Source organism: Manduca sexta, chromosome 1, assembly GCF_014839805.1.
Source record: "Manduca sexta isolate Smith_Timp_Sample1 chromosome 1, JHU_Msex_v1.0, whole genome shotgun sequence".
NCBI lineage: Eukaryota > Metazoa > Arthropoda > Insecta > Lepidoptera > Sphingidae > Manduca > Manduca sexta.
This window is the reverse complement of record NC_051115.1, coordinates 1387034-1411780: the sequence shown is the minus strand read 5'-3', so window position 1 is coordinate 1411780 and position 24747 is coordinate 1387034. Positions and strand designations below refer to the sequence as shown.

General features: G+C 35.6%; 2 protein-coding genes across 3 annotated transcripts in view; both read left to right on the top strand.

The window, feature by feature from the left end:
• The first annotated feature begins 88 nt into the window (after positions 1 to 88).
• On the top strand, positions 89 to 12518 carry LOC115451975. Its single transcript, XM_030180400.2, has 12 exons — positions 89 to 401; positions 1099 to 1200; positions 1646 to 1770; positions 2635 to 2765; positions 3565 to 3695; positions 4413 to 4519; positions 5159 to 5272; positions 5578 to 5759; positions 7447 to 7560; positions 8261 to 8480; positions 9873 to 9984; positions 10358 to 12518. The coding sequence occupies exons 1-12, from the start codon at positions 243 to 245 to the stop codon at positions 11204 to 11206; spliced, it is 2346 nt and encodes a 781-aa protein (XP_030036260.2). The 5' UTR covers positions 89 to 242; the 3' UTR covers positions 11207 to 12518.
• A 3193-nt stretch (positions 12519 to 15711) lies between these two features.
• LOC115449766 (cyclin G) overlaps positions 15712 to 24747 on the top strand; it is a 41402-nt gene continuing 32366 nt past the window's right edge. Inside the window, exon 1 of one of the 2 annotated variants that reach the window (XM_037436391.1) lies at positions 15712 to 16210. The gene's annotated coding sequence lies outside the window, so the exon portion shown is untranslated. Of the gene's footprint in view, positions 16211 to 16333; positions 16459 to 24747 lie in introns of those variants that run through there. The other variant, XM_037436387.1, reaches the window with a different exon arrangement.

Here is a 24747-nt window from a genome sequence, read left to right as displayed (position 1 = left end):
GTGAATCAATTCTTGAGTACGGTTCATACAGGAAACGAAAACTGTTATGATTTCTGAACGGAAAAGAAATAAACACATTCCCGCCAAATTTTGCATATCGCCATTGTGATTTTTGTGTTGATGTTGAAGTTTTGTTGATTACAATTTCTGATAAAAATACGTATGTTTTATCATGTTGATTGGATATCATCGAAGACGATTGTGAAGCAGTATTTAAATTGTGTAGTTTGTGGATATGCAAAATGGCGCTAAGAAGGAATGCAAAACGAAATTTCTTTTCTGCCAAACTAGTCACTGAAAATAGAGTGCCTTGCGCATTTTGCCAACGTGATGTAGACGATGAGTTGATTTACGGCAAATTATACGCCATTGGAGATATACAATGTCACTATTTCTGTGTGGTATGTGTGACTTCTTAGCTCACGATGAATTCTGTAGACATGCCCCTTTCTGCAGTAACAATAACCAGAGTGTGTCTATAAATAAATAATAGTCGTTGCTAAAGACTGCAGCTTGTTATCCTTTCTATGGATTTTCCTGTAGAGACTTTAAGAAAATTACAGTAAATCCATAGGTACTTCTACAGATGGCAATTTAAAGCTTTGGACCAGCATTGCTTCTTTGTGGAGCCCTAATACTGCTTATAGATATCGAAGTCGACCAAAGACGTGATGGTGGAACAAACTAGACTCATTTCAAATTAACTGATTCTTATCACAGCATTCATAGAAGGATTTTGAAGAGGCTTTTGCCCAACATAGATTTATGCAATATAAAATAAATATTACAACACTCAAGTTTGAATGAGGATGATTAAAGAGTTGGAAAGCTCTCTGAAAATATATATAGTGGTTTACTACTCTGTAACAGTCTGTGACAAATTAGTTAAACAAAGCCCGTCCTTACAAAAAAAATGCATTTTTTTTTGGTGACCTTGTAGTTCTAAATACATGAAAAAAATCATATAATTCCAGGGTGTTATGAAGCCAGGAGCTTTTGGCATTTTTGTCTGTCATGTTATCTTGTTATGACTCTGAATTAATAAGATTTTTCACAAATTTGAAGTTCACAAATTAAAACTTAATTAATCTTTTTCAGTTACTCTCCTCATGTCTTATACAAAAGGGAAGAGATGATGCTGGCCTCTTTGGTTTCATGTATAATGATATCCTTGCAGAAATTGAAAGGAGTAAAAAACATGTAAGTATGATTCTTAACTTGCACATAATACTAGTCCACCTATATACTTCTCTGTATATAAAGTGTGTGAATAAATAATTGTGATATTGTAAACTACTCCTGATTGTAACAGTTTTCATATCCTACTAGTGTGGATAGTCCTACCATACTACATACATAAATACCGTCCTCCATGGTCCTCCATAGAGGGTGGATGGATGTATGTATGTTTGTTCCTCTTTCATGAAAAAACTATTAAACAGATTTGGATGAAACTTTACAGTAATATTGGTTATACATCAGACTAACACATAGGCTACAATTTATATTAATTTTGTGTAATTTGGTCATAATATAGCGATACATATCAAGTAAGTCGGAAAAAAATCCCAGAAAACTCCTTCACGCAAGCGAAGCTGTGAGCAAAAGCTAGTAATGTATAAAATAAACGTCTTGTATTTTATAGAAATGTTCGTACTGTGGCCGTGATGGTGCCACGCTCGGCTGTGCAGTGTCTCAGTGCCGCAAACAGTTCCATTTACCATGCGGCAGGGAGAGGAATGCAGTGTCATTGTTCTACGGAAATTATAAGTAAGTCTACAGGATTTTTTTTACTTATAGCTGTTGTCATAAACAACCCTAATCTTAATATTCAATCCGATCCAAAGATTAAACCAATCAATATAAGTTATCACTAAACATATAAAAAAAAGCTTCTGATTATAGAAAAAAGCTATAGATTTTTTTGAAATGGTTAGACCAGATTAGCAAGCTAAAAGTGCCAGGAGATAGGGCAAATCTCTGAATGTCCACTACTAGGAAAAAAGTTTCACTGAATTGAGGCTACAAGCAAGCATTACACTGGAGATCCACCTACTTATTAATAGAGGAATTTAATAACAGTGGTGTGGAATTCTTTTCAATAGTTCTGTGTTCAACAATCAGAATGCCTTTTGTCAGTTTCATGAATTTATTCCTTTAATGTGACGTGAAATAAGCTACCGTGGGCTAGTACTAAATTATATCTAATTATTTAGACTTTTATTTGTGATCTTATTGAGTAAAAGCCTCCTCCATTTAACTCTCCAATTCTCTGTCTTTGGCTTTTGGAGGCCAGTTTTTAAACTGTTTTCTGTTATTTTTCATTTTCTTTAAGCCATCTTGTTGGTTCACTGCTTTCTTTTTCCCCATGCAGTCGAAATTGTAACTAAATGAACTGCTTTCTACAACAATAAAAAAATCTGTTGTATTTTTTTTTCTTCTCTATCATGTACTGTAGTTTATAACTTACACTGATTTTGAAAAAAAGCAACAGTAGAGTTTCTAGCCTGCTCTTCTCTGGTAACAATTACTTTCCAAACTGTTGGTACGAGTTAATATTGATGGAATCTAAATATTGTATAACATATTTCGGGTTAAATAAATCATTTTATTTCATAATATCTCCTATTTCAGATCATTTTGCCAAAACCACGCTCGCAAACAGAAAATACCTGACAACATTATGGAGAAAGTGAAGATTCGAAAAAGAGAGGCTAACAAGAAAAAATGTGAGGGAGGATTAGAAGTCTGCACAAGTCCACAGGGTAAGTTGTGATTTAACAATATCAGCCCTGTATTATATACTGTCCCACTGTTGGGCACGGACCTCCTCTACTACTGAGAGGGAATACGCCTTATTCCACCACGCTGGCCTAGTGCGGGTTGGTAGACTTCACACACCCTCGAAAATTCCTATGGAGAATTTCTCAGGTATGCAAGTTTCCTCACAATGTTTTCCTTCAATTGTGATTTAAATGGGACAAATTTATTGATGTTTAGTGCCTGTCCATAAACAGTAATTAATTAAATCAGGAACAATATACAAGGTCATTTTTACATTGTGTTACTAAATGAAACCAAATACTCGTCTTTACCTTTGTTGTGCCAAAAATTATCCATTAATAACGAATGTTTACACAAAAAATCCTGGTTTTAGTTTTCTGATATTTTGATCATTTTGTAGCTTATTACTAATATGGCGTGTTCGTGAGCGTATTCCAGATTGTGTGATGTTGCCGTTGCGATAAGCTCTTGGTAGTGGCATTAGAATGCGTATAATTAAAATGATATTTTATTGATATTTATTTTGTTCCAAACTTACACATTTTATCTATATCTACAGTTCAAGTAACTTACTGTAAAGTATTATTTTCAAGAAGACAAGTATGTGGTTTCATTTAGTAACGCAATGTCAAAATGACCCTGTATACTGTCCCACTGCTGGGCCTCTACTGAAAGATAAGCTTAGTTCATCACACTATATGGTTCTCTACTTAGAGGGTTCAGCTTAGTTTACACTATAGTGCACACATTGATGTATTTTCTATATCATTATACCCACAGAGCCGCACAAACTGGAACCCGAATGTGTATGTGTGATTTGCTACGAGGAGGTGGATGCGTTTCCAACATTACAAACCTTCTGGCCACCGTGCTGTGCGCGAGATGCCTGGTTCCACAGGACTTGTCTACAGGTATGATTACTGTGGACAAAATTAAATAATTACTTTTTTATGCAGACACAAATATTGGAAATTAATATTCAATGCACTTGTTGATGCAAAAAGGTGATAAAAACAATATTTACTCTTTTTTTATCTTTAGTTAAGGACCTTGGTCGTTATTTCACAATGTCGCTCCGTACATCCGCTTTTACCAGTGCCTACTCACTTTTCACGCTATCAAAATAGATTTTTAAAAAAGCACTAGCCTTTTCTGATACAGGACTACAGGAAATACTTACTCTTTATTGTAGACAATGATAATAATGTCGTAATAATATAAAAAAATCGCAATAAAACTCGTAAAAGTTTTATTTCAATGTCTAACATTCGCGTAAACATAAGATTGACTACCTCGATGGCGTGCTTGTAATTGCACACAGTACGAATACCGCGCTGAAGTAGGGAGTTAGAAATCCTTGTCGCAGCTCGGAGTTAAGTAGGCGGTGATACCCCCGTGCCTCGGAAAGCACGTAAAGCCGTTGGTCCTGCGCCTGATCCCCGGTCATGTCGGATTGTCTCACCGGACTATGAGAGTGAAGGAACAGAGAGTGCACCTGTGTATTGCACTATAATATCTCCTGCGAGGCTGATCTCCGTTTAGTTTGGCCACCGAGACCGAAATTCGGTTAGGAAAGTATCATAAATAAAGGAATCATTATGTTGTCTGACATTATATTTTTGTTCCAGCGTATGGCGTTAAGTGCGGGAATGCATTATCTAAAATGTCCTCTTTGTAACGACAAGGAGAATTTCTATGATGCTGTCATCAACCAAGGATATTATGTACCAGACAGGTAAATATGCAATATACTAGCTTTTGCTCGCGACTTGGCCCGCGTGAAGGAGTTTTCCGGGATAAAAGTCCCGCTATATATTTTCCCAGGACAGACTGCCTATAACCTTCCCAGGGTCTTAAACTATCTCCATACCAAATTTCATAAAAATCCGTTCAATCGATTTTGCAGAAATCGATAATATACAGACAGAAAAGGGGACTTTGTTTTATATGTATAGGTTTAGATTTGTTTATGCAAAAATATTTAATGTATGCATGGTAAATCGAATCAAAATCCGTTATATGCAGAGATTCATAATTAGGTTCTACATTTTATCACTTCTTTTCTCTATGGAAATATTGAGTGTGTGTGAAGTCTGCCCGCACTACAGCGTGGTGGACTAAGGCCTAATCTCTCAGTAGTAGAGGAGGCCATTGCAGTGAGACAGTATATAATCCACGGCTGATATTCGTCATCAACATCATTTCAGCCGGGAATCGTCCACTGCTGGACATAGACTTCTCCCATTGAGCGCCACAGGGACCGGTTCTGCCGCTCTCATCCATCGGACTGCGGCGACCCTCACCAGATCGTCGGTCCATCTCGTGAGGGTCCTGCCTATGCTGATATTAATATTATTATTTATTTTTGTTACAGAGACGCTGCATGGGAGTTGGAACAGAACGCATTCTCGGAGATATACGAGAGAGTGTTACGATGTACAGCGGAAGCTTGCCTGTGTCCAGGAGGACGCACACACGACACTGAAGGGTAAATAGATCTTTTATTTATTACTAGCTGACCCGACAGACGTTGTCCTGTCTTAACTATGAATGCACGCGCACATTCTGTCGATCGCTGACAGTTATTTCAAACAATTGACAGTTATATAATACTAATATTTTCGTTAAGTTTTCTTAAATTATCTTTGTTTATATAAGCTAATTTAATTAAGTAATAATTAAATATTCTCATGTACCTTGGTTTATAAGCGCAACTATGTTCACCTATGTGATAAATAAAGCATTTTATTTTTATTTATTTATTTTATACCATGCTTCATCTCAACATTCCAGTATGTGGGACATCGTATCCTGCCTGTTGTGCGGTGGCGCGGGCTGGCACCGAGCCTGCGCAGGGGAACATGCAGTGGAACTGTCCACGGAGGCCAGTGACAGCACCACCGTCGCGATATGCACTGCGTGTCGACCCGCCGCCCCAGCTGATCTCAAAACTCTCACCACCGCTATACAAGCTGGTTTGTTGCTATTCTTTCCTATTATTATGATTTCACTGCACCTGATGTAAAATGGAATAATTTATTTGAAAATGAAAAATCTTTATTTAAATATAAGAAAGGTACAAAAAAAATTGCCAGAGGTTCTCAAATTGGCTGAGCCTGTGTCTTGAGAAACCGATTAAAATTAAATGAAATGGTTTGTTAAGCAAGTTAGAGAGCGTCATGTGATGTATTGGAGTGCGTAGACGCGCGCGCGCCTGTGTGTGTGTTAAAATGTTATACAGTACTAGCTTTGCCCGCGGCTCCGCCCGCGTTATAAAGTTTTTCAGGCTAAAGTTTTCCGTTATAAAAGTAGTAGTTTCCCGGGAGCCTATGTTCATCCCAGGGTCTCAAACTGTCTCCATACCAAATTTCATCTTAATACGTTGGGTAGTTTTTGCGTTTAACACGTTTAGGCAGACGGATGCAGCGGGGGACTTTGTTTTATAATATATTTTTTAGAACTTTTTAAGAGGAACAATCCCGTCATACATCGTTGTTGCATAACTTTAACCGTTTACGCAGCGCACGCAACGGACGCTCTCAAAACTAATAAATTGTCCCCGTTTTTGCAACATGTTTCATTATAATCATACTCCGCTCCTATTGGTCATAGCGTGATGATATATAACTTAGAGCACTCCACATACAAAGGGCTATTCAACACAGAAATATTTTTTTTTAGTTCGAATCGGTAGTTCCTGAGATTAGCCATTACTGCTCCGCTCCTATTGGGTATAGCGTGATGATATATAGCCTATAGCACTCCACGAATAAAGGGCTATCCAAAGCAAAAAGATTTTTTCAGTTCGAATCAGTAGTTCCTGAAATTAGCCATTACTGCTCCGCTCCTATTGGGTATAGCGTGAGGATATATAGACTATAGCACTCCACGAACAAAGGGCTATCCAACGCAAAAATATTTTTTCAATTTGGACCGGTACTTCCTGAGATAAGCTTTTACTGCTCCGCTCCTATTGGGTATAGCGTGATGATATATAGCCTATAGCACTCCACGAACAAAGGGCTATCCAATGCAAAAAGAATTTTTCAGTTCGGACCAGTAGTTCCTGAGATTAGCGCGTTCAAACAAACAAACAAACTCTTCAGCTTTATATAATAGTATAGATTTAGATTCCGTCAATACTATCACTAGTTTGGAAAGTTCTCACCATAGACTTGCATCTGATAGTAAGTGGAGTGGGGTCCAATAAATGTCGACTGACGAGAGATGTACCTATCAGTCGACACAATTATGCCTACTGGAACCGGATATACACAGGCTGATCCCGGAACGCGACACACGTGGGCCATTATGGTGGGTTTTAACACCTTGAGTCGTCGCTATCCGGACGGATATAAAATATATTCTTTCACCAGCAAGTATTTACAAGTGAACAAAGCTTCAATGTTCAATAATACACCATCATCTGCATATAGAAGTTTATTAGACTTTTTGATAAATTCAATATATTATTATCCTCCTTAACTTTCTATTTGATTAATTTCATTGCGGGATAATGACATATTAGTCTTCCCTGACTCGCTGAGCTTCACCGCTCGGTGTCATACAATGCCACTGCTGATACTTACAGGAGTTGTAGTGCGTATGAGGGCGGGAAAGTCTTAAAAAAATCAATAAAATCAACTATCATAATTGTCGCAGTGATCCAAACGGAGCAGAGGCAGAGCGTGCGGCCCGTCATGCCGAGCCGCATGTCGCTGCGCAGGACCAAGCGCCCCGCCGGCGGCGCCTCCACTAGCCGCCACAACGACGCAGGTGAATAATACTTGTACAACTTATAATAGTTTGTATGACAGTGCTCTTGTCCATAGCATGCTTTGTGTGTGCATATGTATATGGCATTGGAACGTTAGTGTAGTAATATAATAATATCAGCCCTGTATTATATACTGTTCCACTGTTGGGCACGGACCTCTACTACTCAGAGGGATTAGGCCTTAGTCCACCACGCTGTAGTGCGGATTGGTAGACTTCACACACCTTCGAAAATTCTTGTAGAGAATTTCTCAGATATGCAGGTTTCCTCACAATTTTTCCTCCACCGTTAAAGCAAGCTATAATTCACAAAGAATACACAGATCATTTTTAGAAAAGTTAAAGTTGTGTGCCCTTGGGATTTGACCCTGCGGACATTCGTCTCGGCAGTCCGTTCCACACCCAACTAGGCTATCGCCACTTACAACAACAAGAGGTATATGGGTTGTAAAAAGGCCAATTTTCCAGCTTAAGTAAGCCACCAGTGGAACTCAATGTAAATTGATTTTAATTTAATACCCATGTACTTAGTCCAATAATGCATAGTTAAAAAGTTATTTAGATTGTGCAAAATTTGGAGATGTGACCCTGTTATCTCTCCCCACCACACTGTTTTCGCCCTTGCTCCGTCATGCTTATCATTGGGCATTTGATATATTCTAGTAATCGCACTGCTTACAATTAACATTTTTTATTACAGCTCAAAACATGCCCATAACTCAAGAGGCGAATCTCAAGTCGCCGATAAAAAACCAGTCGATGCTACTTAAGTTTGCCTCTCCGACCAAGTTGATAGAACAAGGATTCAGAGAGAGGATAGACAATCTAGGAGTGGAAGTGAAGTTGGAAAACGTACTGGATGAAGTCAAACAGCGGTTGAGGAGGCCAAAGCCGCTCAGCGAGAAACTGAAGGCTATTAAGTGAGTAATAAAGTTTGTTTTCCATAGGGTTGTTTCCTATATTTGATTTAGTTTATCTATGTATATAAAAATGAATCCCTATTTCCCTTGGTCACGCCATCACGCGTGAACGGCTGGACCGATTACACAATTTTTTTTTGTTGTGTTTGTTATTGACAGGAGAAGGTCCTTATGAAAGAAAAAATTCAAAAAATTGCACGGAAAATTAGAAAATTTAAGAAAACTTACGAAAATATTAATTTTATATAACTGTCTATTGTTTGAAATAACTGTCAGCGATTGACAGAATACGCGCTGCAAATTCATTGTTAAGACGGGACAACGTCTGTCGGGTTAACTAGTTATTTTATATGTAACAGAAAATAATATGAAAAAAAATCCTTTTGTGAAATCAGCATCAAAATTGGTTAAAAAATATAACAGTTATTATTTGATATATTGTTGTGAGCAAAAGTGGGGACGTGGTGAGGATATCGCGCAGTCCTTTTCTCACTCACGCAGCGTTATGGCCGGTGGCACTGTGTGACGTCACATTTCACTATAATTAATTTGACAGCTGCCCTTTCCACCATATTTCAAAGCTTCATAACTTATTTATTGTTGCGTGGATTTAAAAAAACCTTTTTCCGATAGATTTTGGATAAAAAACATTTTTGATAAATGTATTTTAAAAAAGTTGTCGACTATTGTTGTTTCGGCAACAATTGTTTTTTTTTTTGTGACCTCACTGCACCTGATGGTAAGTGGAGTGGTAATAGAATGTCGACTGACGAGAGATGATTACCCCTCGACAGTCGACACAATTATGCCGGCCTGTTGGAAGCATAGCCCGATTCCTGCCGGTTTCCCTTTCGTAAATTATGTAGAATATTATCATTGGAACGATTCGCAGATTTATGCATATTAGTAGTTATGTTGTGTGGGTTTCCTTTTGGAAAATGTCGCCCTTCGCCACTGCCGTACATGAATGATATTTACTCCTTCAATAAAATTTATACATATTATAAAACAAAGTCCCCAAATACTGTCTGTATGTGAACGATTTTCTCAAAATCTACTGAACGGATTCTTCAATATAAATGAGGATTTTATACTTAACTAGCTTTTACTTGCGGCTTCGTAAAGGAGTTTTCCGGGATAAATGTCCCGCTATCTATTTTCCCGGGATAGAAAGTAGCCTATAACCTTCCCAGGGTCTTTAACTATCTTCATACCAAATTTCATAAAAATCCATTCAGTAGAATTTGAGAAAATCGATAACATACAGACAGGCAGAAAAGGAGACTTTGTTTTATAATATGTATAGATGAGTAATGGAACTTTGATTTTTTTATAAATTTCGTTCCTGTTCACCCATTTTAAGATATACTTAATTTTAATATTTTGTTTCAGTAACATATTAGATAGCATGATGGATAGTGCTTTGAAGGAGCCAAAGCAGAAAGAAGAGCCTAAATTATGGTGTTCACCAAAGAAATGTGCAGACATTATTGAACATGATGAGGTAATAATACATTTTTCCCATCATCAGCCTATATCTAGCCACTGCTGGACGTAGGCCTTTTTTTTAGTGCTTTGAATAACGAGATGAGATCGATACGAATATAAACAGTAGAAACACCAACACCTTGAATTACAAAGTATCGTTTGGTATTCCATTCTCGCCATCCTGAGACATGAGATGTTAAGTCTTATGTCCAGTAGTTACACTGGCTACTATATTTTGACTAAGATTTTACTAATGGAAAATATAGAGCTTATAGACTAAAACTAATTTGGCATACTCGCCTCATTTTCGACCTTATTCTGGGTTGGTCCTTTATGCGTATCTACGTCCAATTGAGAATGCTTTATAGAAATATAACTTCTGTTGACAGCATCAAGAAATCAAGCAGGAAACGGAAGCTCCCCAGCCAGCGGAAAGCGACGACTCGTCCAGCACCTTCCAACTACCCTCAGAGTTCATCGCTGATATCCACAGCGATGACAGTCTACCGATCTTCAACACGCCAACAAAACTAAAAACTGTAGACATACAGAAGGATTCAAGCTTGGAGATATCTGCAAATGACAAATCTGTTGACATTAATGTCGTCAAAATGGAAGATAGTGATAATGTAGACTTTTTGCATAGTTTGAGCATAAAAAGTCCAGTGAAAAGTAAGAAGTGTGCGTTAAAATTTAGTCCAACTGATAAAGAAATGCTGCAAGAGAGCAACATTGGTATTGATTTGGAGAGCTTTAAGAATCATTATTTGAACGAAGTTGTGAGAGAGTGCAACACCGAAATACCCCACGTTACTAAAGTTAGGAAACGGAAACATCCGAAAGATAAAAGGAGAAGTAAAAAGAGAAAATTGGATGACATTAAAATAAACCATGATGAGAGGAAACGAGAAAGGCGTATCAAAAAGAAGAAGTTAAAAACCAAAGTGTCGATCACAAACGATAATATACAAGTGAAAATAAAATGGCGTACGGAGCGATTAAATCTCGAAATAAGAGATAAAAAGAAGGTTAGAAATAAACAGAAGAAAGAATCGAAAAAGATGAAGAAGTTGAAGCAGTACGTATTACAGTATACACAGGATAGCGTCAAAGATGTACTTGTGAAACCGGAGAAAGAAGTTTCTCCGTTGAAAAGGAAGTATGTGAAGCAAGAGAAGTCGCCGGATAAATTAGTGCAGACGTCAATTCAAAGATTTTTCACCGTCAAGAGCCCTTAAGACTGAGTATCATTATTTCTAACTACCACCACTGGCGATAACTTAATGAGAAGTACGAAGGACAGCCGAGATGATATCCGTAGGTTCAAAATCCAAACACACCTCCAATTGTAAAGTTGTGTCTATTCTTTGTGAATTATCGCTTGCTTTAACAGTCAAGGTAAACATTGTGAGGAAACATGCATACCTGAGAAGTTGTCTATAGGAATTTTGAGGGTGTGTGAAGTCTGTCCGCACTACAGCGTGGTGGACTAAGACCTAATCCCTCTCAGTAATAGAAGAGGCCAGTGCAGCAATGAGATAGTATAGAATATGTAGCTGATATTATATAATCACTGCATCAGTGATATAATTGTATTATGGTACAATTGCTGTGAGGACTTATGTATATACACGTCTTATATCAAAGGCAGTAACGCAACCAGTGCACCCATATTTCACAGTGTGTTTTCCTTCCCATTACGTGATAGAGGCGAGCCTATCACCATATTGGCCACTAATATCAGACCCTGGCTGATAAAAAAACTTAATATGCTCTGAGGGTTTACTTCGAAAAACGAAATCCGTAGTTTCGGATGACGGATCGCACGTTTTGTTACGACGAAGTGTTACGGATCCGATGACGGGTTCAACGACGGATCCGATCCGTTCATCGCAATATTTCATGGAATTTGTAAGAACTTGTAGGGTTTTGCCATCACTTTTTAAAACCATCTGCGAGGATAAAGTTCCATTGCTTTTCCCCAAAAAAAAAATACGGTAAATTAATCCTACCACTAAGGTAAGCTAGAGAACGGTGACGGATCCGAAGTAATTTAATAGTAGTGTTAAATCCGAAATTCGACGTTTCTTCATTTCGGACCGAGGTTTCGACGTTCGTTTTTCGAAGTAGACCCTCTGGTTCGAACCCGAAACCTCAACACTAGTAACTACACAACTGCGCCACTGAGACAATAATTATCGCGTTTATAAGTATGGATAATAATGCACATCATTTTATTACATAAAAAGGAAGGAAATATGTGAAGTGTACTTGTGTCAACTCGTGCGCATTCTAGCACTTGTTATATCAAAGCCCCACCGCGTCTGAACGGGACGAACTAGTGTTCCTTGTAAGGTATGTAACCTTGAGAATATCTTTTGATATGAAATGAGTATTTCTTGTATTCTTGAAATAGTGCCTTATAAGCCGAAAGGCATATCTTCGTGCAATTGTAGTATTCACAAATATAATGCATTCGTCAAAATGTATGTACATTGTAGCTATTTTTATAGTTAATTTTATCGTGAACTTCTCAAAATTTGTGGAAAATGTATATATATATAATTCTTATTATGTTTACGCGAATGTTAGACATTAAAATTAAACTATTTTTCGGATTTATCGCGGTTTTTATACTTACCCCTTTATTTATAAACGTTATTTACCTAAGGGCGCAGTATTGATGTGATAACAAACCTGTTATTAGTTCTGACGGCATGGCAGCCTCCGCAATGCGTAGACATAGGGCCGTTGATTGGCTAATATTGAGATACAACTTGAATCTAGTTGGCTGTCAGATAAACAAAGCGGAACAATCAACAAGCCGTCAGATAAACAAAATTGAGAAACATACTTGTTATAACAGCAATGCTCCGTCCTTAGATAAATAACGTCTATGAATAAGGAGGTTAAATTTTAATAATTCCAACACCTCAGTCTCCCCCGTGACCACGAAGGCTGCAGTCTTCGAAACGTCGGGAGAAAATTATAATATAAACACCGCGATAAAATCCGAAAAATAATTTAATTTTAATTGTAGATACCCTACTGCACCTGGTGGTAAGTGGGGTCCAACAGAATGTCGTCTGACGAGAGATGATTACCCCCTCGGCACTCTACACAATTATGCCGTCCTTTTGATACCGGAGTAAGTTTGTATAGTGACTTAGGAAGTTTTTGAAAGGCCAGAAAAAATGAGTTGTGTTACACGAAAAATTTTGTACCGATTTATAATTCTTTTTGAAGTAAAGCATTATGTTACAAAATAAATAATACGTGCCTATGTACTAGATTAACAAAGAAGTATTCAATTTATTACAATTTGAACTTTGAACCAATATTTTTAAGTGTTTATTTTAATATTTTTAATTTTAGGCATTGATAGTTTTAAAAAGAACTTGAATATTTTCAGATTTCTATTTATACATAAGCTAATTTCTTTAGGAAATAGTCTCATTATTTGTGTTACTATAAAATAATCATAGCGAAAAGGTATTGCAAGTTACGCAATGTTTGGATTTCTCTCGAATAAAAAGACAGTTTGAATTTTCTAGCGCCTCGACTCAGTGTTGCCAATTACGAAAAAATCTACTGTATTATACTGATTTTGGTAGGATTTGTTTTAGGTCATTTATTGTGCATTATGATTTGATATTTATTACGTATATAATTTGTACATATTAGTTTTTATTGATAATGTAGCGGATTATCACAATTTTGAAATATATTCTTAGTTTTAATGTTTTTATCATAATAAAGTTTAGATGTTATGAAAAATGGTTTTTTTATTTTTATTACCCCTTTCATGTGTATTGCAATATTGCCTTCAGATAATATGAAGAATAGATTTATACTGAACTTTCTTGCAGTGGCTTTTGCAAATTGGCTTTATGAACTGTAAGATTTTCATTTTCAAACAAGAATAAAATAATATTTGCATAGTGGTATACAAGGAACTGGCTTCCTTAAGACAAATATTAAAAGGAAACTTTAGGGATAAGATCACCAATGAGGTGGTTCTGAAATTGCGCAGCTGCCTAGCATAACCACATTCTTGATAAAGGGACGACTGCGTTCACTAGGGCACATACACATGATGGAACCTTCCTGTTTACCCCGACAAACCCTCATGGGAGAGATCGCTTATGTCAAGCGGCCGGTAGTAAGCTCTAAACTGCGGTATAAGGACAATATTAAACATGATATGATGACCTTCGATATTAATTGGAAGAGCTGGGAAAGACTAACGACCATCGATATATATATATATATATATATATATATATATATATATATATATATATATATATATATATATATATATATATATATATATATATATATATATATATATATATTTATACATATATTATAACACCATAACAGTTAATACTAATGCGATGTTATACAGATTTAATCTAAACAATTGATTTCAATATATCCAAGCTCTGGGATATAGTATTAAGCAATCGTATGGCCCGTGACAAGGGCGAAAACCTTAGTACATTTGTTCGCGGTGTTATACTGTACTGAAAATATACTGATACACGTCAGTGCTAGCAACTTAGACTGAGAATCGCGCCGTCTGGCGAAAAACTATCTTTGATCGCGTTACCACATACGATAATACTTGACTTAAAGACGTAGCCGAGAAACGCGATAAAAGACGAACGCGTTTGCAACCCCTTATCATGCTGTCAAACTCGGATAAAAATGTGTGTGTCGTTTAGCTGGTTTCGCCCTTCACATGTTGGTCTTTAGAGCCATTAAAGGAAATATCTCAAAAAAACCTCAAATAGTTGATGCTGTATAAATCATCCTAATAGATGTAACAGGCCAAAGATGGTGATGGTGATGATGATGATATTCTTAGACGATATATAAAGGATACGGCTTGTTTTATTTTTCTGTTCTACTAAAATATAATCAGCAACGGAAATTAATGTATCAAAACGATTTAAAATTAGGTTAGAGTTATTTTGGGAACAACTATAAATCATCATTATTATTTGGAGCTAGCATCAAAGTAACAAGCTCCCAGCAAAACATATTGCCAAAGTATATTGCTATCTGTATTTAAAAAAAAAATATCTCTAATGTTATTATTTTTACTTTGGTTGTTTCGATTTTTTCATAATGTGGATATTGTTCCATAAAATCATAATAAAAACGGCATTAATATTATTGATTCAGTGCCTCTGTTCATTGAGACATATTCGTAGTTTTAAATTTTCAAGAACCTAAATTTTTTTTGTACTTTTTCGTAAATTTTTCATATTACCGCCCGTAAGTCGTAACTTGTGAGCCGTAAATGTACTGAATGAATGCTCAACGCCGTTTGTTCGGGGAAAGGCCTTAATTATAGCTAATATCATGCTGTTTAATCTCCAATCTCAAAACGTATGTACTTATCTATTTGACGTAAATTACTTAACTTGCAACTAAGACTGGAGATCTTCAAAAATGAACAATATACAATACTTACCATGATATTAATGACAAAAGGTAAATTATATTGAACAAAATAATCACAAGAAGTCACGTTCTAAACTCAAACTTTCTATTTTTAAACTTCGATCCTCATACAAAAACTAACTTCAAACTCATATTTAAGTAGACCTTGATCTAATCTGATAAATATTAATGATCATGCAAATGTGCAAGTCGAGTGAAAATTAAAATAGTAGTTTCTCTATGATGGTAGAATTCCAACTAAATACTGGCAACACCGAATCATTGTTTACAACGCCAGACGAAACAAAAACAAGTTCAAAGTAAACCAGTTATTTTTGTGCCTTCACGTGAACAAGTTGCTGCCATTTTCTTAAATAATTTCCATTAATATCATTCCTTTGACATAACTTTAATAATTATATAATAATACACAATTAAAAAGCTTTTGACATAATTCCAAAATAAGTGTTCGTTATCCTTTGTTTGAAGAAGTTTGTGCGACGTTGCCGCTCCGACTACGGACTTTTGTTCATCGTAAAACTTGTCCGCCATTGAACAAAACTAACAATTTGCAACTTCAAGAAAGTCTGCGACATATTTAAACTAAGATAAACAATAAGTAATGCTTAAGTGTTTTGAAATGTGTGCATTTGAACGTTTTCAATTTTCTGACGCAACATCGATCTGGCAACAGCGCGCGGAATCTGAATGAATTACTCTCTCTAATGTATTAGCGAAAACCACATCGGATTTTATCCGAATTCACACATCCACTCCATTTTTATGAGGTAAGTTGATTTTAAGTATGATTTTTCTAGAAAAAATGATAATTTCTAATATTTTTACGATGTAAAAGAAACGCAACGGTATTCAATTTTCCCGCCTAGTGACGTAACGCGCGGCTATGTCGGCCATCTTTTTACGTCCCATCCAGTCATCTGTCAGTACATTTTGGATTTCTTAGTGTGAAGTGCGAGAGAAAAAAACTCATCACATAGTGGTTTTTTGAAAAAAAAACCACCACGGAAGCATCCGGGTGAGTCCTTAATGACTTTTTAGTTTAAAAAAATATTATTGCGTTTCTTTTTCATTGAAAATTTCTTTATAACGAACCTAACCTAACTTTGTTACTAAGGGGCTTTTTGGGTCAACCAGTGTTCAAAGGTATTATTTGCATGTAAATTTGCATACCGTCGTCTTATGCTAGTGAAATTTGGAAATCTAAGGTACACAAAGGACTAATTATTCAATAGAAAGTTTTCAATCGTTCTTTCTGAATATGGTTTTATTGGCTTTATAAGTAGTTTTTAGGTGATATAACGAATTTACCTTCCGCCAAATCGTAAAAAAAAATATTTTTTTCAACTTTCAACCACACTTTTTTATTTTTAAAAAGTTATTATAACCTCTTTCGACAAAAAATTTAAGCTGTTATCTCGGCAATACTGCCCAGATTTAACGTACAATCGTCGTTACGTAACTAAATTTAGTCAAACTTACACGTTAAAGTTAAACTCTCTCACTTTTCTGGAAGTTTCTGTGAAGTTAATTTTAGTTAAACTTGTCGTAACTTGCATCACGATTATGACGTCACAGTAGTTAGTCATCGCTTTTAATAGAGCTTGATTAAATGGCTAAAAATGTTAATTTTAAAGTATTAAGTAGATTTTGTAGGGTAGTCTGATTTTTTTTCTAACCTACACTGTATTAGTAAATTTGAAATTGTGCTTTCACTTTAGAATAGTTGATTGTATCTACAATAGTTCTACAAAATTGCAGTGGAAATTGAAATAAAAAAGTAATTATTTTGAGATAGATTCAGGCAAACAAATATAATACAAGAGAGAAAGGAAGAAAGCAGATGTGATAGAAAAAAGTAGAAATATTTCTGCATTGTGTAGACTTACTTTCTGTGAGTGCTTTGACATTATTTTTATTAATCTTATAAGGCCAAAATACCTTCACATTGATGTACCCATTATAGTTATAGAATATTGTAAGCATGAAATTTTATTAAAACTTATGCAATTATAAAGTCTGATTTTTAAACCTGATGTTTTTAGTTGTATGTTCTCTTGTTTGAACACTGTATTTAATACAATTAAATTCTATTATATTATTTTTTATTCAGCTAGCCATTAAGACAGCCAAATCTTTTTAAGGAAAATTAAAAGGAATATTATGTTCTTTTTAAAATTAAACAGTTTATTACATTATCACAATTATATTTAGAGCACAATTTTCAATGAAACTAGTTGGTAACTTATAAAATTGATGGAAACATCAGTCAAAATATTACTAATATATGATGCCATGTTGAGCAATAAAAAGAATATATAGTCAAGGAAAATAAGGGGAGAGTATAAATATATTTTAGATACAGAATAGTCACCATTTAATTATTATCATGAGGAATAATGACCTTTATTCATCCTGTGATATTTAAATATATTGTCAAGGTGAATGTTTGGTGTGATTTGCAAATATTTGCTACAAACCTGGGTGTTGTAGGTCCTACCATTACTTTAGGTTTTATGTTCTCATTACAATTGTATTATAACTACTATTCTACTGATGGGGCAAGTGTGTTTTAAGTCATAGATTACCATGCTGGCCTTTTTTTTTATTGCTTTGAATGCTGAGATAAGCTTGTCGGTAACCTGATGGTAAGCGATATGACAGCTCATAAAAAGTAAAAACATCATCCAACACCTTGAATAATCAACACATAGTATATAAATGTTTCATTTATATAATACATGTACAGATTGTTGCTTTAATGGTAAAGGAAAACATTGTGAGGGAACCTGCATACTTGAGTACTTCTCTATAGGAATTTGAAGGGTGTGTGAAGTCTACCAATCCGCACTACAGCGTGGACTAAGGCCTTATCCCTCTTAGTAGTAGAGGAGGCCCTTGCAGTGAGACAGTATATATTACAGTGCTGATATTATACAGACATGTTGCTGGCCTGTTGTTAAAATGATAAATTAAAATGTTCACATTCAGAAGTATTTGATGATTCTCACTTTTTTATTATCGGAATTATTGGTATTTATTACTGAAAAAAATACAGTTGAATTGAGAACTTCCTGCTTTCTTGAACTCCGTTAAAAAGACATATATTTGATATATATAATTAAATTTGTGCAAAAATAACATAGAACCTTGTGATAGTGAGCGATGTTCTTGTAGTGTTCAAAAGATAACAATTTAGGCCATAGATACTGCACTCGGCTGTATTACGATATTTATATATTTGGGCCAGTGATGTACAGATAATGTTCATTGATATTGGGAAATATAACCTACTTACGGCCCAGTATGTTATTGTACGACTGTTAAGAGGGTCTACTTCGAAAAACGAACGTCGAAACGTCGGTCCAAAACGACGAACTTCTGATTTAACTTTACTACCTAATTACTTCGAATCCGTCACCGTTCTGTAGCTTACCTTAGTGATAGGATCAATTCACCGTATTTTTTTTAAAAGCAGTAGTACTTTGTCCTCGCAGCTGGTTTTAAAAAGGGATGGTATAAGTTCTTACAAATTCCATGTCTGAAATATTGCGATGAACGGATCGGATCCGTCGTCGAATCAATCATCGGATCCGTAACACTTCGTAGTAACACAACGTGCGATTCGTCATCCGAAACTACAGACTTCCTTTTTCGAAGTAGACCCTAAGGTCTCTGTTCGATCCTCGGATTGCATAAGTGGTATAGAGTTTTTGAGCTCAATAACAGACCGGAGTCGGCTCAGAATTGTAATGAGTTTCTATTAGCCAACAGGCATAATTGTGTCGACTGAGGGGTAATCATTGTCGTCAGTCGAGATTCTATTGGACTCCACTTTCGAAGCACATTTCATGGTGCTATAAAAGGCGAGGCTATCGCCATATCGCACATTGCAGTATACTGAGCAAGAAAATTAAATATCACCATTTTTTCGTCTGGAGATTCGAATCCGGGACTTTAGAGCGGCTGTCGTATAGCACTCAATGAATCAACGCAATCGAGGCAGTCATAATTAATTCATTGCTAAATAGTTTTTCTAAATTGTAATATTGAAATAAAAGATCCATCGAAATCGGTTCATCCAGTCAAAAGTTCTGAGGTAACATAAAAAAAAAATACAGTTGATTTGGAAACCTCCTTTTTTGAAGTCGGTTAAACACATTAAATAGATCTCCTACAAAGGACAAACAGAAATAACTAGACAAATAGCATATGTTTTCACATGTGTTTCAAATAAGCAAGAAGCTATATACAGCGTCATACACTTCATATTTGGGTCAAAGTAATATTAACCATTGTTTTAACTATTTCGCAACGCGTTGGTCAACGTATTATCTGAATTACCCAAAACTTAAATTATTTTAGCTAATTTAAATTAGTATATGTAACAGGAAATTGCTTTAGTCACTTAACGTCTTAGCCAGAAACTAATGCTTCCACATTTTGAGCATACATCCGCTCCATGATCAGAATCTATTGCTTAAACATAAGCCGTTTGAAGAAGTAACCGACATTATGTCAGCGATGTTAAGTCCCATCTAGGGTGCAAGCCTGGTGCAATTTTACAATGACTTCATGGTAATATTGAGCAGAAATATTCACTATTTACCGGCGATAGCCTAGTTAGGTGTAGAACGGACTGCCGAGACGAATGTCCGCAGGTTATAATAAGGACACACATCTGTGAGATTTCTAAAACATTGTGTGTATTCTTTTTGAATTATCGCTTGCTTTAACGGTGAAAACATCGTTAGGAAACCTGAGTAAACCTGAGAAGTTCTCGGAATTCTGTGGGTGTATGAAGTCTACTAATCCGCACTACAGCGTGGTAGACTAACGCCTAACCTCTTTCAGTAGTAGAGGAGGCCCGTGCAGTGGGACAGTATATAATACAGGGCTGATCTTATATCATTACTTTACACTATCATCACCTATGTAAGCTGAGGATCCAACGCGACACTACAACTGCGTTACTGAAGCATTAGGGTCGGATCGCCATAATCACTACATAGTATAAAACAAAATCGCTTTCTCTGTCCTTATGTGTGCTTAAATCTTTAAAACTACGCAACGGATTTCGATGCGTTTTTTTTTAATAGATAGAGTGATTCAAGAGGAAGGTTTATATGTATAATAACATCCATTAAATAGTCAGCATTGCACCCGTGCGAAGCCGGGGCGGGTCGCTAGTAATAATAATATATAATAATGATATCAGCCCTGTATTATATACTTGCCCACTGCACGCCATATGGTACAAATATTTAAATACCCACCAAGCAAGTCAGATGTGTTGAAATAAAACTATTTTGCGCATTTTAACGCGGTTTTATTTTATATTTTTTTGTCAAATATTGTAACTTTGATTTTGGGTGACCAAAACCTCAGTCCGCCACGTAACCACGAAGGCTGCAGTCTTCGAAACGTCAGGACAAAATTATGATGAAAACCGCTATAAAATCCGCAAAATAGTTTTATTTCAATGTCTATTCGCGTAAACAAGAAATCAGATTTGACTTCAAACACAAATTTTGCTTTTATCTAATAATTTTGCTCGATAACTTCAAGGAAAATTTTGATAAATTAGTATTCGCGCACGTCCCTTATCTACCTGTTTATCGATTTTGAGGTTTATCCGGGAATCACGGTTCACGTGTTGCCACCCTTGCTGATACCTTACGTTGCATTTTGGACTGTAATGTACACTGTATTGCGTGCAAATTAGATTGCGTGTCAGGATACCTGCTGTTGGTTATTCGATAGTGACTGCGTAATTGTGAATCATGCGTTAAGTAATTGTTAAAAGGCTTTAATGTAATTATTTGTGGGTCCTAATATGTACTACGTTTCTACGATGAAATTGTATAATAAGGGTTAGTTTTGCTTGCTGCGCATTGTGCATATGGCCATACTTATTAAATACTGTGGAATTTTCCGTGGTTAAAATTGTGTTGTTTAAATCGTAATTACACATGCGAAATCATTTTGTGAAGCTAATTTTGTAAACGAAAACTCCCGCAAAGAATATTAAACACGTGCACACTTAATTTAAACGTAGGCAGTCTTACAAATTCTATCAAAGGTTGGTAGGTTGTGAAAGATTTCTTTTTTTTTACGATACTTTGAGTCATTTTTGACTATGTGAGTCTTGTGAAAGACCTAAATCCTTAATAAAGGACTATGTATAACTGTATTTAAAATCAATACAGGTTTATTATATCATAAATCTTTTGTTAGTATTATTATTACTCACACGTACGTCTCGCCTTTATCGAAGTAGGCAGATATGCAAACAACACAACTCGCCTCGTATTCCGTGGTCCGTCCCATTATGTGATTGGTGGTGAGCCTATTACCTATCTAGCATAAATTCCAGACTCCACACTGACAGCAGAAAACTCAAAATAGTTTTACTCGACACTTCAGCCGTGGACGTACTCTGTACCTATTATACACATACTATTTTAAAGATTTTTACCACAAGGAACAATTTAAGAACATTATTTATATCGATTTCACCAATAAGTGGTCCTTCGAGCCGGATTAATGAGATCAACAGCATTTAAAAATAGAACCAACCGAACACGTCAACGGTCTTATGTTTAAATGTTATTGAACTAAATTAGAAAGGGTCAAGTGAAAGTAACTTTGCCAAACCTTTTGTTTTAAGGGCTATTGGCCTTTGTCTTCGTCCTTCATTGTAAATTTAAACTTTAGTTACTTTTCGACGGTCCCTAAGAACCAATCTGCGAAATGCTCTAGTTGCAGTATGAAGGTTTTGAGATAAATGAAAATATAAATATCAATTACTCATTCCAAAACTATTGATTATCAAAAATTAATTTAATTTCTATTTTGAGGTAAGTAATTGATATTTATATTTTCACTTGACTTAAAACCTTCATACACCAACTAGAGTATTATGCAGATGAGATTTGTTCTTAGGAACCGTTGATTTGCTCTTAGACTTGGCAGAAGGGTGTCCTTTATATATTTCTAAGTCAGTCGTAATTATTTAAACATCATACAATAGAACCTATTCTTTAACCTTGTAGGGAGATAGTTACATGTATAGATTTACAAAGCGTTGTAGATAACAAACTAATAGTAATATCCTGGTTAAGTTTGTATCACAAGAGATTAGATAAAGAAGATTCGAGATAGGTACAGCAAATATTGAACGCATGCTTACACGTGTATTATGGCAATGACAAATATAGGTTTTTAGATTGCCCCAGTGGCGTTGTTATGTTGATTACCCCGTGGGAATCTTGTAGGAAGCGACCTATGATAAAAATTAGGTAGATACTTTGCCCGAGTTCTATACTGGCAAGACGAAAGCAAGGTAATTGCCCGACATTCACTTAGTCAACCTCCAACCACTGTCGCGGCTACTCGGCTTACTAACTTTTGTAATAAGTATACACTATTTAATCCTAATTTTTTAACTAATAAATGCATTTTATACGTTTGTCATGGCGACGGCGGTCGACGCTCGGGCCGTATCAATGCGAGCTGCTAGGGCTGTACACGTACATATGTGACTGTAGTAAATAGAGCGCTGTTTTTATGTGCAGTTTTATTAGTCTATGATGCGTCTATTTGTAAAACATCATTGGGAAGCTACATTATCCCTTATTACTATAGGCAATTTTATTCTGCGAAGGCATGATTACGACAAACATTGAACGAAACTATAGGTCAATTCATACATGAAGCGCGCCCCCACCATCTTTTGATCGAGGTGTCGTTGGTTAAGGGACACTTTCCCTAAAGCTATCTCAAACTATAAGCTATTAACAAAAGAATTGGACGCTTCTTCAAAGATGAAAGCAGTTATATCCATAAAATCGGATATATCTGCAAATATATACGTTTCGCTCAAACCATCGTAAATAAGCCGTACATTAAGCCATTTAGAAGATATTTTTTTTACATTTTGCAATTATATGACGATACGATCAGCTCGCGCTATGGTAAGCGACACAAACCTATAAACAGTACCAACATATAATAACAAATATATATAATTTTATTCAATTTTACGAAAACAAAATGGTGGTAATATTTATTCAGATGTTGAAAATGTTACTGCGCATTACGATACGAGTGAAGCGTCTTACTGTTTAGACAACTGGAGTTAATTGAAGTCTAGATTTATGAGTATTTCGAATCGCCTAGTACGTACACGATCTTAGTTTGATAATTTACGGTCTAATGCGAATTCAGAAACATAAGTTTATTTGTTAGAACGCATCACCGGCATTTGCTCACTGCTCCGCTGCGCTTGTTAAGAAATACTTAAAACGACCTGAGGCATCTTATTAGTGTAATAATTAGTATAATGAAAATACTATTTGCACAGGAAAATGAGGTGGTGATACATATTTTTTTTATTATGTAGTATTTTCTTTTTGGCGGTTATCCCGGCCTATGTGCCAGAGTTCACCTTCCTACAGCGACTTTTCCATTTCGCCCGGTCTTTTGCAAATATGTTCTATTTTCAATATAGAGTTATATTTAAATTTGAAGATAAATATTATCTATGGTCGGTACTGGCAAGTACAATGGAAAAGGTCAAACGCATTAAAACCTTGGATGTTACCGTAACAATTTGAAGATTTGAAAGTGTTATTTTGAGGTAACCTTGACCAATTTTAAAGCAAACGAATTGTCCTTCACAGTTACAAAACACCTCAAATGCGGTTTTGAAATCTCGGTTTGTTATCTAAGTAAATAAGGTTCGAAATGATAAGGCCTAGCCTCTTATGCTGGTATATATAAGTTTTATCATGGACCTATTTTCCTTCAACAATTGGTCGATTGCAAATGCTTACGATTCATATTTGACCAAATATAAGTTCTTTTGTGGTAATGCATGTACAGTAGCCTATAGTTAAGTGTAATATGCTTACTATAAGTAAAATAATTTTAAGAATTAAATCAGTAAGTACAGAAAAACAATAAATCTCTTATAAATGTCTCCATAGGTTATATTTCATTAGGATAGATTATTATTGTTATCTTCGTAAAATAAAGGCGTTTTCACTTACACTATAATGGGGCGTGTGGAATGCTTATGTTATTTTAGATTATCTACATTTTAAATATATCCGTTACCTAAGCATCTGTCATAAAAAGAATATGACAATAATTGTAATTATAACAATAAATAATTTACTAATTTGTCCCCATTGTTACAAAAACACAGACGTTTATTTATGGTAAATATTGTTCTAGTTTGTAAACGAGCCTGATTGGTCAAATGGATTCAAGATGGCGTCGGTCTAATTAACCTACAAATGTT

Excerpts from the sequence above, each read along its gene's own strand:
- LOC115451975 (XM_030180400.2), top strand. The coding sequence starts at position 243 with ATGGCGCTAAGAAGGAATGCAAAACGAAATTTCTTTTCTGCCAAACTA. Across the intron at positions 8,481-9,872 it reads GAGAAACTGAAGGCTATTAA|TAACATATTAGATAGCATGA; the intron begins GTGAGTAATAAA and ends ATTTTGTTTCAG. Across the intron at positions 9,985-10,357 it reads ACATTATTGAACATGATGAG|CATCAAGAAATCAAGCAGGA; the intron begins GTAATAATACAT and ends TTCTGTTGACAG.